The following is a 13,918-nucleotide window of genomic DNA, read 5'->3' as shown; positions in this document are numbered from 1 at the left end:
TCTAACGCTAAATCGACGCTTGAGACGTATACACGCCTACGAACCACGGGTGAAAGATCAAATGTAATATGACAAATCAATAAACATCGACTCTCAAACACTTGTACAACGTACTTTGTTCCTAACGAACAAAGCGGAGAGAAGAACGTTAGTTACAACTCACACACACACACACACACACACACACATATATATATCATAATGACGTGACGAGTACGCGTATGTATCCGAGTATTGTCTATCAGGTATGGACAGAAAAATGTTGACTCTCTCTTTCTCCGTCTTCACAGGAAACACGTGTACGTGGTGCCCATGAAGAGATGTGTCCAGGGTTTCTTGTTTCGTGGCTGCCAGAAGATCTGCCCACCTTATTATGACCCTGTATGCGGTACCGACGGTATGACGTACAGTAACGAGTGTTTCCTAGAGATCGAGAACTGCCGCAGCAGAAGTCTCGTCACAAAAAAGTACCATGGAGTATGCGGTCAGCCGACAGAAGAGCCGAAAAATTATCTCTACTAAGCTTGGTCCTAGCAACCTAGCTACGATTCGACAAGGTGACACGAGAGAAAAAAGAAAAAGGAGAAGAAGAGGGGGGGAGAGAGAGAGAGAGAGAGAGAGAGAGAGAGAGAGAGAGAGAGAGAGAGATCAATAGAAAAGATAATTTAACTTGCAACTCTAAGAATCGAGAACCGACGATTACTATATATTCATTTGTCATGAGTTTTCAAGTATTCCGTCGCTTGGAGAGCTAGCTGCAATTTCGCTAATCGATTGAATATTCACTGTACCGGTTGCGACGAGTCCAGACACTTCGTCGTGACGCGAGCGATATGATAGAGAATAATTTGCCCGAATTCGAGGATATTTGATTTCGATGAGCGGAAATATATCGAGAATGTTCTTCCCACGAAGGGAAACGTGCTTGAGGGAAATGAGCATGTTGCCTGTGTCGCAATTAGAATTGTTATCGTATTGTTACTGCTATTATTACTGTATTTCTATATAATAATAATATTGCCACGGTTGCCGACCCTTTCTTGATTGTTGGCGTGATTACAAAACGATCCGTACTATTATAATGATCACGAATCGATATTATATGTTAAATTTGACAAATAATCGTTCGTGGTAAATTTTAAAACGTTATTTGTTCCTTTTCTTTTGTGCTTTATAAATCGAGGGAAGGGTCGCCAGTCGCGCATCGATATAGTCCTTCCGATATCTTTATACATAATTAACGGTATAGATTCATTATTATTTATTATAGCATTAATCGTTGCATACGACACACGATTTCATTTTTTCATAGCTGCGCCCATCGTTTTACTTATGGCTATTAATGTATCTCAATGCAATATTGCTAGAGCGTACTCTTATTCTAGGGGAATATTGTGCTACTATATCTCCTTCCGATATGTGATGTGTGTTCAATCGATTATATATATATATATATATATATATATATCATCATTACAGTTTTAATTTATTATTGAGTATGCGAGAATCATTTTTCTGTATTGACACTAACACTGTATACGCTTCCAACGTCTATAATAAATCATATATATATTTTAAGATATAAGAGCCGTTATATATACATATACGGTGCGTGCGTGCATATAACATCATCGAAAATAACACGTTATTCATTCACGCTTATTTCTACTGCGAAGATTCTCAAAAAATCTGATTTACAAACATTACGTCAAGCCCAGTATAGCGAAAAAGTCCTGCTGGCTTCAACGGCTGGCTGGCCAACTGCTACTTCACAACTCCAACAAAAAACATAGGCGAGACGCTACCAACGAAAAATAATTTTACGATATTACTAATTAACGCGACAATCTCCCGACACTTGATTCAGCACTCCCGACATTTGTACGGGCGTTTAATTCGCTTCAGAGAAAGGACGAAGATTGCGCAGCGTATTCTATCCGACGCCATGCCGATGCGAAAGAAAGTTATCGGCTGTTTAACGGATAACGTACCGACGACGTTTCGATGTAACTTCGCGCGATACACACTAGCGCGCTTGAAATAGCGGAACCTAGAAATGGCACGCGCATGGACAGAGTGCATCCTTTTCTACATGAGGTCTACTTCCACTCTTTAATCGGAAAAATTTACATACATGTGCGTGTCGACTGAAATTATCAGTCGCTGACGCCAAATGAACTTTCAACGAACATAACGTCTGAGAATAGTCCCGTCCGGTCAAATAAAGTGCAGTGAAAAGCGAGAGGCTGCGATCGTGCAAAAATCATTCTGAATTACGCAAACGACAAGCGCGTCATCGTCGATTGATCCCTGGTTTAGCTGCTAAGCAACATTTCGACAACCGACGAGGTAATGTCAGAGAGAAACCTGAGAGCGGCCATCTGAGAGGGCCACCGATTACGCTGGGACGCTTTTTCTGCCGAAAATTCCGACGCGCCCTCTGAGAAAATGTGTGCACACTACATCCATCCTGATGACGATAACGGCAAAGCGTGCACACTCTTCTTGCTCACTCTACTCCCCCTTACAAGAAATTGTGAGTTATACAAGCACAGACGATCCAATCTATCCGCGGATGTCACTTTCCCCATACTTATTCGCAAAAATGTTCGTAATACGGATTAAACAGCCGCGCGAGCAGAAGGAAAATCTATGCGGTTTTTACGATCTCACCGGCAGTAGGCTTTGATTTCTTCTCATCTTTATCACCGACGAAAGAAGCGCCCGCATCTTAAAGAGCGATCATAAAATGCGCCACTACTTTGTCACGCTTATATCATCAACAACTCCCGCTTCAATCTCCCACCCTCGATAGAGTCTCAACGCACGATCAAGCGCGAGTGATGTGAAGATTCAGTTCCCGCGAAGAAACCAGTCGGGGGACGTTCGCAGCCGCGGTGGAATTTAACGCTCGCGTTCGCAAGGGCCTAACATTCTGCTCGCGAAGGGACGCTATCGCCCCTCTTTTCCCAACGGTGCGGATGTTTAACTCCTTTCTTCCTTCTTCCGTTTCCGCGACAACCGCGATACCGCGACGAGGCAAGTTCGCTTATAACCAGCGTTTATGTCAAGAGCGCGTCTCGGGAACATTCCGCTCGAGGGGTTAGTCCGCGATAGAAAGTTTCCTGCGACCGGAGGCCGCTGCGGTTTAAAGTTAAATTGCAGCCCTGAGACGACGGGCTGCTGTCATCCGTCCGTGACGTCTGCCGCGCGCCTTTGCGATTATCGGCGAATCCAGTTTTCTCGATTGTTCGCGCGATTTCAAGTGGCCATAATGTATGGTGATAATATATGGCAATATGTGGCAATAATATATAGCAACAATATACGGCAATAATATATGGCAACAATATATGGCAATGATTCATGAAATATATTTGTCGTTACAAAAGTCAATGCAATCATTTGCGGCATGCACAATGTAATAATAAAAAAGCTCTCTGCGAGCATTGAGTCAAACACCCACCGATGATGATATTGATGATGTTCCGTTGCATCCAACCAGATCCACCAATGTTCGCCCATGTCCGTTGCCGCTCTCCATGTCGCGCAGCATCCATCTTGCAGCGCGTCCCACGTTGATTGCTACACTTTCGCCATACTTCCACGACGCGGTCGCTACTTGAGTATTAGAGTGACGATATTTGCGTCAATTAACGAACGTTTTACGTCGACATCGCACAAGGTGGAAACCTTTCACGCGCTGCGAAACGGACTCTGTAAACTTGATCGGCGATGAGCAAGAACCGTGTGAAAATCTATCAACTCGTCCAACGGATTTGTACGGCGCTTTTCGCGATCGCGTCTGAAAAAAAAGTCGCGAAAATGCGGAAATATCGATATCTACGAGAATACATCGCGAATGCATGCGAGGAAAGATTAGAAAGATCAGAAACTGGTCACTCCGAGGGAGTGCAAAGAGAGAGAGAGAGAGAGAGAGAGAGAGCGGGGCAAAGTTTTCACGCATGATAGTTCTGTCACGACGAAGTTTACGTTCGCGATACTTTGGCGAAATGAGAACTTAAGCTTTCTTCGTTAGCAGCACTAACAAAGTAAGGTAAAAACGCGTATATTGATAATCGCGGTCGCGATATTCAAAGGCGCGATATTCAAAGGCGCGAGAGCGAGGATATCTTAAGCTCGGCGTGCGTTGGCGCAATTTCTGCGCGTATTATACGCCACTCGAGACAATAGAGACGATCGTGACGAATGGCAATATTGCCAAATAATTCACTACAGCCTGTTTTGGAAATAAAAGAAAAGTAGCCAACGGTATCGGCATTTATGCGTATGAATATATTTTACACGGGCAATGTCGTCGAATAATTGTCGTTAAATAATTCCGCGGTCCGCTTGAAAAATGAAAATAAAGCAGCTGATGACGGTATCGCGTTTGTAGACATGAATATCTCTTATTCAAATCAACATCAAATGAGAATCATTCGCTATTTTAAATCCCGTATGTAATGCAGGCTATCGATCAAATAATCCCCTGATTGTTTCGAGCAATGTATTTTATTCAACGTCACAAACACACACATGCAAAATCTATTTGCAATTCGCATTGACTCGAACGATATTTTTTAGTCCCACATCCGTCATGCAGAATTTTGTTTCTCTTTTTATTTTGACTCACCGAAACGACTTGCAGTCAGAGCCGGCCACGTTCCGCTTCAACTCTGTAACAAAAAATTCACATTCGCTTATCAGATCAGACCAACGAGTGCGGGCGTGTAAAAGAGTAGTTTACCCTCTGCGATCGTAATTCAAGTCGAGCCGGAAATTATATCCCAGCTGTCCCAGATCGCCAAGAGTCAAACAGAGGACTATGGTAAACTAGTAAAACTTACCTTCAAGCCGACTCTGCTTGGCCCGAACCGAATCCTCCGGTGCGGCATCCGCGTCCGCCGGATTGCCGTTGCTTTCCGCAACAACTGAAACAGGAAAATAATTTTCCCGGTTGATAACCTGCGGTAGAGAGAGAATATCTTTGATCGAGACGAATCGAAAACACGGAAATGTTTTGATATGGGATTTTTATCTCAATATTTTTGTTCCAACATTGAAAATTTAAATGGGAAACTTGAAGCTTTCAAGAGAGCTGACGAGGAACAAGTTACAAAGGCAAAGATCGTAAAGGGTTGAACACAAATGTGTAGGAAACTTGTAAACTTTACCTTCCGACCGACTCTGCTTGGCCCGAACCGGATCCTCCGGTGCGGCATCCGCATCTGCCGGATTGTTGTTGCTTTCCGCAATAACTGAAACAGAAAAGTAGCTGGTAATCTGCAGTAGTGAGAGAATATCTTTGTTCGAGACGAATCGAAAATACGGAAATATTTTGATATGGGATTTTTATCTCAATATTTTTGTTCCAACATTGAAAATTTAAATGGGACATGAAGCTTTCAAGAGAGCTGATGAGGAACAAGTTGCAGAGGCAAAGATTGTAAAGAGTTGAACACAGATGTGTAGGAAACTTGTGAACTTTACCTTCCGGCCGACCCTGCTCCGCCCGAACCGGATCCTCCGGTGGTGGCATCCGCGTCCGCCGGACTTGCTTCCCGCAACGTCTGGAACAAACATTTAGCGTTCTTAGTTGGTAAGCTGCGGTTGAGAAAGAATGTTTGGTCGGGATGAGTGGAGAATATTCGCTACGATTTCTTTTCTTCATTGACATTGAAAGTCTAGATAGGAGCTCTTGAAAGAGCTGACGAAAAAAAAAATGACAACAAGAAGCGGTGACAACAGTCGTGTGCTCTCGAAAATACTCTTTTACGAATGGACATTAAAATTTAGATCTCGTAACGAGAGTAAACAGACTTGAAAGAAGCGCTGACCGAAAACAATAAAGGTCGCAGTCTAAGAAGAAGGTATGACGTTGAATATTCTACACAAGACGGGTATACTCATACGATTGGGAATTATTCAGAATGTTTGATCGAGAACACGATGATGAATTAGAGATCCGCGTTCGTGGACCGTTATCCATCTCTGTCTGGATCAGTATCTTTTGTATACAGCAACGCAATAAATAGATAGGCAGAGATAGACAGAGATTGACGAGAGTAATTGCAGATTCATAAAGTCATGTCGGATGTACCAGTCGGATGATGACGGATTGTGAATGCCGAGCGCGAAATTCCGACTTCTTATTCCCTTCTTCTTATTCGTCAAACGTCCGCTCTTGTTATATAGGGAGACCTCCCGCATAATAAATGATTCCACATACCTGGAAACGTGACGTATCGCTGCCGGCGTTCTGCTTCCCGGCTGCTGGAGTCCTCCGGATTTCACTCGCTCACGCTCCTAATGCCGATACTCGCGATTCGACCGTGCGGTTAATCAACGCGATGCCGATTGAGTATCTCGAGGACCGACGAGATACGGAACTTCTTCTTAGGAGCCGGAAGTGACGAGCGCGTCGCGCACGGCTGCTGTTGATGGAATGAGGTCGAATGCACGCGAAGTGCGCGAGTATTGATAATAATACGAAGGGCAAAAAGTGTCGTCGCTCGCGAGCCGATCAACACAATCGGCCCGCGATGTAAACATTGCGGGCCTCACTCTGGCCCTCATAGAGATGGCAACTGTTGCAGCAGCACGGACATGAACCGTCTGTAAGTGAATGTAGCACAAACTTCCACCACATGCAGATTTTACCACCGAGAGACTCGCAAGTGGAAGTGGATGTAGCATCGTAGTTTCCCTCTCAAAATGGATGCAGATGGCGTCCTTTCCCAGTGCGGAAAGTCGGTGTCGCAGAAAATGATGCCGTGTTGGCCGCTCAGATCAGGTTTCTCTCTGCTGGTACCATCAACGAATCGTGCGTGCGCGTGTCGCCACTCGTCAGTGCGGCTGACTCGGTGGCTGGCGCGAGATGGCGTTCCTGCACGCTCGTATTGACAGATGCTTCGGCAACATGGCGACCAGTGTTTACGACAACTGATCGTGGTTGATCGAGTTCGCGCCGTTCCGGACGCGAACAGGACGCGTTGTTTATGGTCTTGCGGTAGTGTCTGCATCTCTCCCGGCACCGAGACGCTCTCACATTCCGGCCGTATTCTTGTGTATTCATGTCTGACGTGGTTTGCGTGCGCGATCTGACGCGTAACGACTGACGCAACGCGCGCGCTTCTTGGACGGCGCACGGAGCGGCGCGTGCTGGACATCTCTCGGAGGCATCAGATGGTGGAATCGCCCGCTGGATCCTGTTCGTCGGTGCCCTCGGGTCCCTTCAATACTACGGATATCGTCTTTATCGTAAGTACCGGAAATTGCGATCAATCGTCACCTTTTCATTCGAGAACAACGGCAGGCGTTAACCTCGTAGCTACATCGCGCGTTGCATCGCGCTGTAACGCCAAAGCCGCGAATTTGATATCGGTGGGAGAGGCCATCTTTGAGGCCAATCCTGTGTCGGTTAGTACACACCGAGCGAAAGAGCGATTATACGATTGTGCGAATCATGTTACATAAAAGCAGCCAGACTCTGCGAATTCCGTGGGACGCAAACGCGTTCCATAATCGATTATGTGTGGGCCCTGGAAAAGACTGTTGTCTACATCCATCTCTGCCTCTTCTTTCTTTCTCTCTCTCTCTCTCTCTCTCTCTCTCTCTCTCGCGCGCGCGCGTGCGTAAGGAACAGAGAGAGAGAGAGAGAGAGAGAGGGAGGGAGGGATATGACCGGAGAAACAGCCTGCGGGTCGCGTCACGATCCAAAGGTTGTCGCGCCGGTCCTTGTCTTAATTCACGAAATTTAATCCTTGTCGCGTTGAATCTGCCTGAATGGGAGACCGGTCTGTGGCGCAACAGATTCGATCCTTGTCCCACGGTTTTGCATATGCCGGTTCACTGCCGGCTCGGAAACTCCTATTATATGGGCGATATCCTTCTCTACAATTTTGTTTTTTCAACTAACCTCGTTGCTCGCAATCGTGTAGCTGATTCTGGCAAAAATTTTATTAACATATCATAGAGACGTGCGTTCAGTTCATTCAATTTCTCAAAGAGTGATGAGTTGAATCAATTTTTTTGCATGATACATCAGTTGCATCAAACTGTTCCATTCATTCTGCACAGCGATGAAACAATTTTTTGTTCCGCACTGACGTATTCGCGTGCTTGTAAAAATTCACACAGCGTTCCGATGATTCTCCCGTGAGAGAGATATTCGTGAGAAAGGCATTCACATTCCGTCCTATTCTATTGCAATCGGTTGCCTAACCATTTCGCCGGATGCAACTTTCGCCATGGAGAGTCCAATTTTTGCTCGTAGATATTGCGCTAAAACTTATTCTTTTGAATTTGCAAAAAGCCTTTATTACCCAATATTACGTCGGTCGCTTCGTAGATTTGCTTATCGGGAATTTATCGAGACCTGCCATCAAACAGAAGTCGCCTTAGTATTATCGTTATCTTATCATCATTTCACTCAATAATAACTTGAAGAATCTTCATTGGCCGGTACGCGAATGCCAGCCGACTCCTTTGCGGCGTATAATTGCAGCAACTGGGCAAGAATAGTTTTGTGCACATAATTAAATTTATCGATCGAGAACCGGAGAATATCGGAGCAATGTTACTTGAAAATATGCGTATAAATTGTCGCCAAAATGATAAAAATAATTGAGAAAAACTGCAAAGTTTTCATCATTGATTATTTCGCGTCGTAATGGTCATGAGAAAGTCCGTCTGGGATTACGTTGAAAATGCTTTGCAATTAAATGACGAGGAAAAGCGATTAAATGCGAGCGAGAGTATACCCTCTCTTTCTCTCTCTCTCTCTCTCTCTCTCTCTCTGTCTGAATGCAGACAGAGTGCTCCGCCTCTGTCGTTCGAACGAATTTCCTAGCAAGTTGACCTCCAGATTGGGCTCCTGCCCTAATTGTCTGTCACAGCATCGTCGTCGCGCCGGCACTTGCACGGCTTTTGTCACTTTTGCGACATTGCGCTCGCACAGTCGGAATTATTGTATTACGAAAGCACACTTGAGTGCTGTGTTCATTCTTGCTACAAGTATCGACACGATTTCACAACTACGATCAATTTACACCCGTGTTTCATAAAGACTGCCAAAATGTCCTCCGTCGACATGCACCCAAGTTTCTTTGATTTGTGCGCAGTTGAGAGATAACGGACATCCTGTGGTGTAAGAAAAGTTTCCAATATTGTATGACAACGTTGATTATGACATTAGAACATTAGAGCTAGACGGAGCGTAAGCGAGTTTATTTCGCGCAACAACTCAAGCAAGCTACAGATCGTATTGCATTGTTATAGAATCCACACGTTCTGTGCCATGCGCTTTAATATTTTAATAGACGATCACGTAACCATGGCGAACGACGTGACTCTCGCATCATCCGATCTCCACATGGACGCGAATTATTGGATGAACGCGATACGCGATTACGCAACACTCGCAGTAACTCGATATTCACATTCGTGCGTAAGGAAACTCTTACCATGCTCCGACAATTGGTGAGCGCGGTATTTTTGCACGCTCTCTCTCTCTCTCTCTCTCTCTCTCTCTCTCTCTCTCTCTCTCTCTCTCTCTCTCTCTCTCTCTCTCTCTCTCTCTCTCTCTCTCTCTCTCTCTCTCTCTCTGTCTCTGTCTCTGTCTCTGTCTCTGTCTCTGTCTCTGTCTCTCTCTCTCTCTCTCTCTCTCTCTCTCTCTCTCTCTCTCTCTCTCTCTCTCTCTCTCTCTCTGTCTCTCTCTCTAACGCGTTCGTTTCCGTTTCAATTTCTTTCGCGAATCGTCGATGCTAAATCGTTGCGCTCCATCATCAAGAAAAACGCAGATGCTTAAGAGCGGGAAATCATTTAGCTCTTGTTCCGCTGTTATACTCACGCGCGAAGGCCACCGATCGCGCAAATATCTGCACGGCTGTTGTTGAGTTTAATTATATGCCGCAACAGCTTGAAATGATCTATTGTGTCTTAATGGCCGTGTCACACGCTCCAACCTTGAGAGTGTAAGTCGAGGGAATTGACCTCGGACCGGATCTGGAATCCTTTTTCTCCTCGGAGAAGGGTGATATGGAATTATAAAAGGGTGGTAGGTCTTGCATGTGCAATGCTAAAAGTCCCATACTCTCCGGGCTTGAACGAATTGCGACCGTCCCCCCCAGCAATGTTTCATTTAGCATGCTCTTTTAATTTGACCATCACACTTTTAATACCATCCTTATATGAATACAATGCCCGCAAATACTAATCCCTCTTATTTTTTTAAACAAATTCTCGGTTTTTACTTTTCCCAAATATCAAATTCCTTGTTCCTCTTATACATATGACGGACTTATTTGGCGACGCGACAAAAGCGCGCAATACACAAAAGCAATATCAATTTTCTTTTGCGCGCGCGTACACACACTTGCGAACTCGAATTGTTATCGAGGAAATGATTTGGAACGTTCGTTTTCACGATCGTTTTTCTCACACTTTCAACGCGGACGTAGCGAAAGTTTATTATCGCGCCCAAGTTTGCTGATTTTACCATCGGTTTAGCGCAGACTTTCCAATGTTCGGCTTCTCGGCGGTTTCATTCTTACGGACGATCTTCGTAATTACTAGGGCCGTCTGAAATCGAAGCACCAGTAATAGCGTCCGTTTGTGTTTGTTGTTTCTGCTCTCGACATCCTCGCCGCATCCCTTTTTCATCGCTTCGGTTTTCAGCTGCGCGAGCCTATTCACGCGACCTTTTTGATTCGTATCCTTCGCATTTCCCTCGAGATAGAATTCGCTCTCGGGAGTTTCGTTTCGCAAAATCTTCGCCGCATATTTTCTGCATTATCACTCGCTCACTATTGGCTCACTCCATCTTTCGCAAATCCAGATATCATTTCTCTTCCATTTCGCGCAATTATCGACAGCATTAGTCTCTCTCTCTCTCTCTCTCTCTCTCTCTCTCTCTCTCTCTCTCTCTCTCTCTCTCTCTCTCTCTCTCGCTCTCGCTCTCGCTCTCGCTTTCGCGTCCATCCCAAACTGGACGTTCGTCGCGGCAAACTTTTCTATCAACGCGTCGTTAATGTCCGGTCGAGAAACCCGGCCGCATTTCTCGCCTTGACTACACCTCCCTCCGGAAGCCTTCGAATGAATCTTCATTTGATTTATGTATCTTGAGTCTCTCTCGCTTCCTCTCTCGCCGGAGAGATCTCGAAAAGAGCTTTAGGTTCGTCCGCGATGGAATGTCACGCGATCATTTTCGCTTTGTTATCGAAACGAATATTCGACAAAATGCTATATAGAACGACATATTTGTCGTTTCTATTATTGCTCGGAAACTGACACTTAATTTCGTCCTATTGTCGATTGTCGATTGTCGATTTTCACAGTCACTCCCAGTGAATCGAAAAAAACTACCGAAAGACCACCTTCGCTCGTGCTTGATTTTATTGCTTCGTGCTTTCGCGCTTGTAACTTTACAAATCTCATTCAAATTACCGTCGATATTACCGATAAAATTGCTCAGGTGTTGTGAAAAAATGCCAATTATACCATTGTATCGAGATCGATTGAATTTTGACAGAGAAAAACACCGGTGCTCTCTTTCCAAAGGTTATAAGCTGAGCGTAGCTCGTCGTATCTCGATTCGCGATTAGGAGATCGATCGCTCGATCCAATTCTCCCTCGTCGCAGATCGAGCGGCGAACCAAGACGAGAAGCAAACCCTTCGATTTCTTTATGTATCCTGGCAGGCAACTCCTGGCCTGGCGCTTTCCTCGTCGCAGTCACGCTTTTCTGCCCATACCCATTTTAATGGTGTGTCGAGCAATTCGCGTCGTCCATTTACGACTTATTGTCTGCCTGATGACGAAGGTTATCCTCTCCGTCCTGTCTGCTATTGCTGTTCAAAGGCTGCTTATCTCTCAAAACTAACGTCTGTTATCTCATATCTATTCTCTAATGTATTCTCTTGATTTGTGTATCGTCGTTTTAAGATTTCCAATTATTTCAATCTTTATCTGTCGTCATTGAGTTTTATTTCCACACAGCCCTGTGTGGAAATAATTAGAAAATTACACAAGTTTCCTGTTGTTATAGAAATCTCAGTAGTGTAGGGTTTTATTGGTCTATTAAAACTGGCTACCATCTTTCTCATTATTAATTACTCGCGAGCGATTGCGCAGCGTCGAAAACGACGTTCTCACGTTTCGCAAACTAGCCCATGAAATAATTCAGCCGACATATTACTTCTGTCCGGATTCATCGATTCAGCCGGATTTTCAGCTATCGGCGAGTTAATGGCGCGTGACTCGAAAATTTATAGTGCGTATAATCGAGAGTCTGTGTCTTCGGTTCCCCCGTGCTTCTTACCTCGCCACGTATACCACGTATTCTGTCGGATGCGATCCGTGCGAAGAAGACCATTACAGAAAGAAAACATATCGCGCGTCTTCCCGCGGATATATATCTGCAGTGTATATGTATTTGAGTAAATTAGTATCGTTCCATCTTATATATCTTTCTTTGTCGTCGTTACTTGTCGTGCGCATAATATTATCAGCGATTGATGAAATTCACATTCCTGCGTCCGAGGTAAGTGGGAACAAACTTATTCTCAAACAGTTACCGATTTTCTTCCCCTTCTACCTCACATCTTACATCACTATCGTCGTAAATATAACAAAACAAAATGTATACAGGGAAAAGATATTGTGGAAGAAGTTACGTCAACGTTATATCTTTTTTTACAATATTGTATTAAGTAAAAGGACAGACGTGCACAACATTTCTATACAAATATATAGTTTAATTTCGGTCATATACGCCCAAGTCATAATATAGTCCAAGATCATAAAAATTGTGTTGCAGTTCTCACTACAGTATATTCTTCATGTGCGAGACCGTTAAGCACGGGAGCGTGGTCAATTTTACCACGCGAGATACCAAAAGAGTATACTTTTGTCGTATCCTGATAAATATTGCTTGAGTAATGCCCGCGCGATGTTAACCGTCAATAACATTTTTTATCAGCCCGAAACAACGAGCGACTCTCACACACATACACACACAGACACGCACACGCACGCACACACGCACACACATGCACGCGCGTGCGCGCGCGGCTGCGAACACTTGCGCACGGCCCACGCACTTTCGTTCGTAGCGGGGTTCTCGTTTGCGTATCCGGTCACGCGATTGCCCGGTTCTTCAATTAATTGTTGTCCGCGATCATTGGCGATTAGCGATTAGTAGTTCGAGAGAAAGTTTGTCTCGCGTGCGTAAAATTCGCCGTTCGCACTGTCCCGTTTTTTTTTTTCTTTTTCTCTTTCCCAAGTCTAACCAAGTTGACGTTCGCTCGATCAGGGAGAAAACACCGGTATGCGAACGCGCGTCCTCTTCTCACGCGGAAGAGTGGGTTCCAGGTCAGAAAGCGGAAGCGGTGCGGCTGCGCATCACCCATTGTCACGATCCGCTTTTTTGTCCTTTGCGATAAAGGTTACGTTGTAATCTTATCGTTTCAGTCCTTTACTATCATCTACTGCGTATACGTATACCGCGTGATAAGGAAATTCTTCTTATTCCTCTGCTGGATTTAATAATCGTGCTCACCGGCGCTCGGCGCGCTAATTAAAAAGTATCGTAAACGCGCGGATCGAACACGGATTATACGATGCTGCTACTAACGGCGAGGATAGGAGGAGGGGGAGGGGGAGGGGGAGTCTCGCGAGAGTTTCAGCCGGTAATCGCGCGGAATCTTTTGCCGATCGGCAAAACGAATCGGTACGTGGAATTTTTGTCTGTTATCTTCGCGGAATTCGCGGAATCATATCGCCATCGATAATTGTATATTTCGTCGATTATACGTATATAATTCTGGTCTTACGAGGAGTTATTCTTAGGGTTACGACACCATCCGCCCGTCTCACATACATATGATTTCACTAGGCTTGCGCGTTGACCCGTTGTC

At 44.9% G+C, this 13,918-nt stretch overlaps 2 protein-coding genes across 2 annotated transcripts in view; both read left to right on the top strand.

The window, feature by feature from the left end:
* The window catches only part of LOC105186393 (serine protease inhibitor dipetalogastin), a 29,722-nt gene extending 28,280 nt beyond the window's left edge, over positions 1-1,442 (top strand). Inside the window, exon 9 of the mRNA XM_011146555.2 lies at positions 291-1,442. Coding sequence (XP_011144857.1) covers positions 291-522 — 232 coding nt within the window. The 3' untranslated portion in view covers positions 523-1,442. The remainder of the gene's footprint in view (positions 1-290) is intronic.
* A 5,479-nt stretch (positions 1,443-6,921) lies between these two features.
* The window catches only part of Fak (protein tyrosine kinase 2 Fak), a 60,959-nt gene continuing 53,962 nt past the window's right edge, over positions 6,922-13,918 (top strand). The window contains exon 1 of the mRNA XM_025302840.1: positions 6,922-7,263. The gene's annotated coding sequence lies outside the window, so the exon portion shown is untranslated. The remainder of the gene's footprint in view (positions 7,264-13,918) is intronic.

This window comes from Harpegnathos saltator, unplaced genomic scaffold, assembly GCF_003227715.2.
Source record: "Harpegnathos saltator strain DR-91 unplaced genomic scaffold, Hsal_v8.6 scaffold515, whole genome shotgun sequence".
Taxonomy (NCBI): domain Eukaryota; kingdom Metazoa; phylum Arthropoda; class Insecta; order Hymenoptera; family Formicidae; genus Harpegnathos; species Harpegnathos saltator.
The sequence above is the reverse complement of the archived record's forward strand: the minus strand, read 5'-3'. Positions and strand labels throughout refer to the sequence as shown.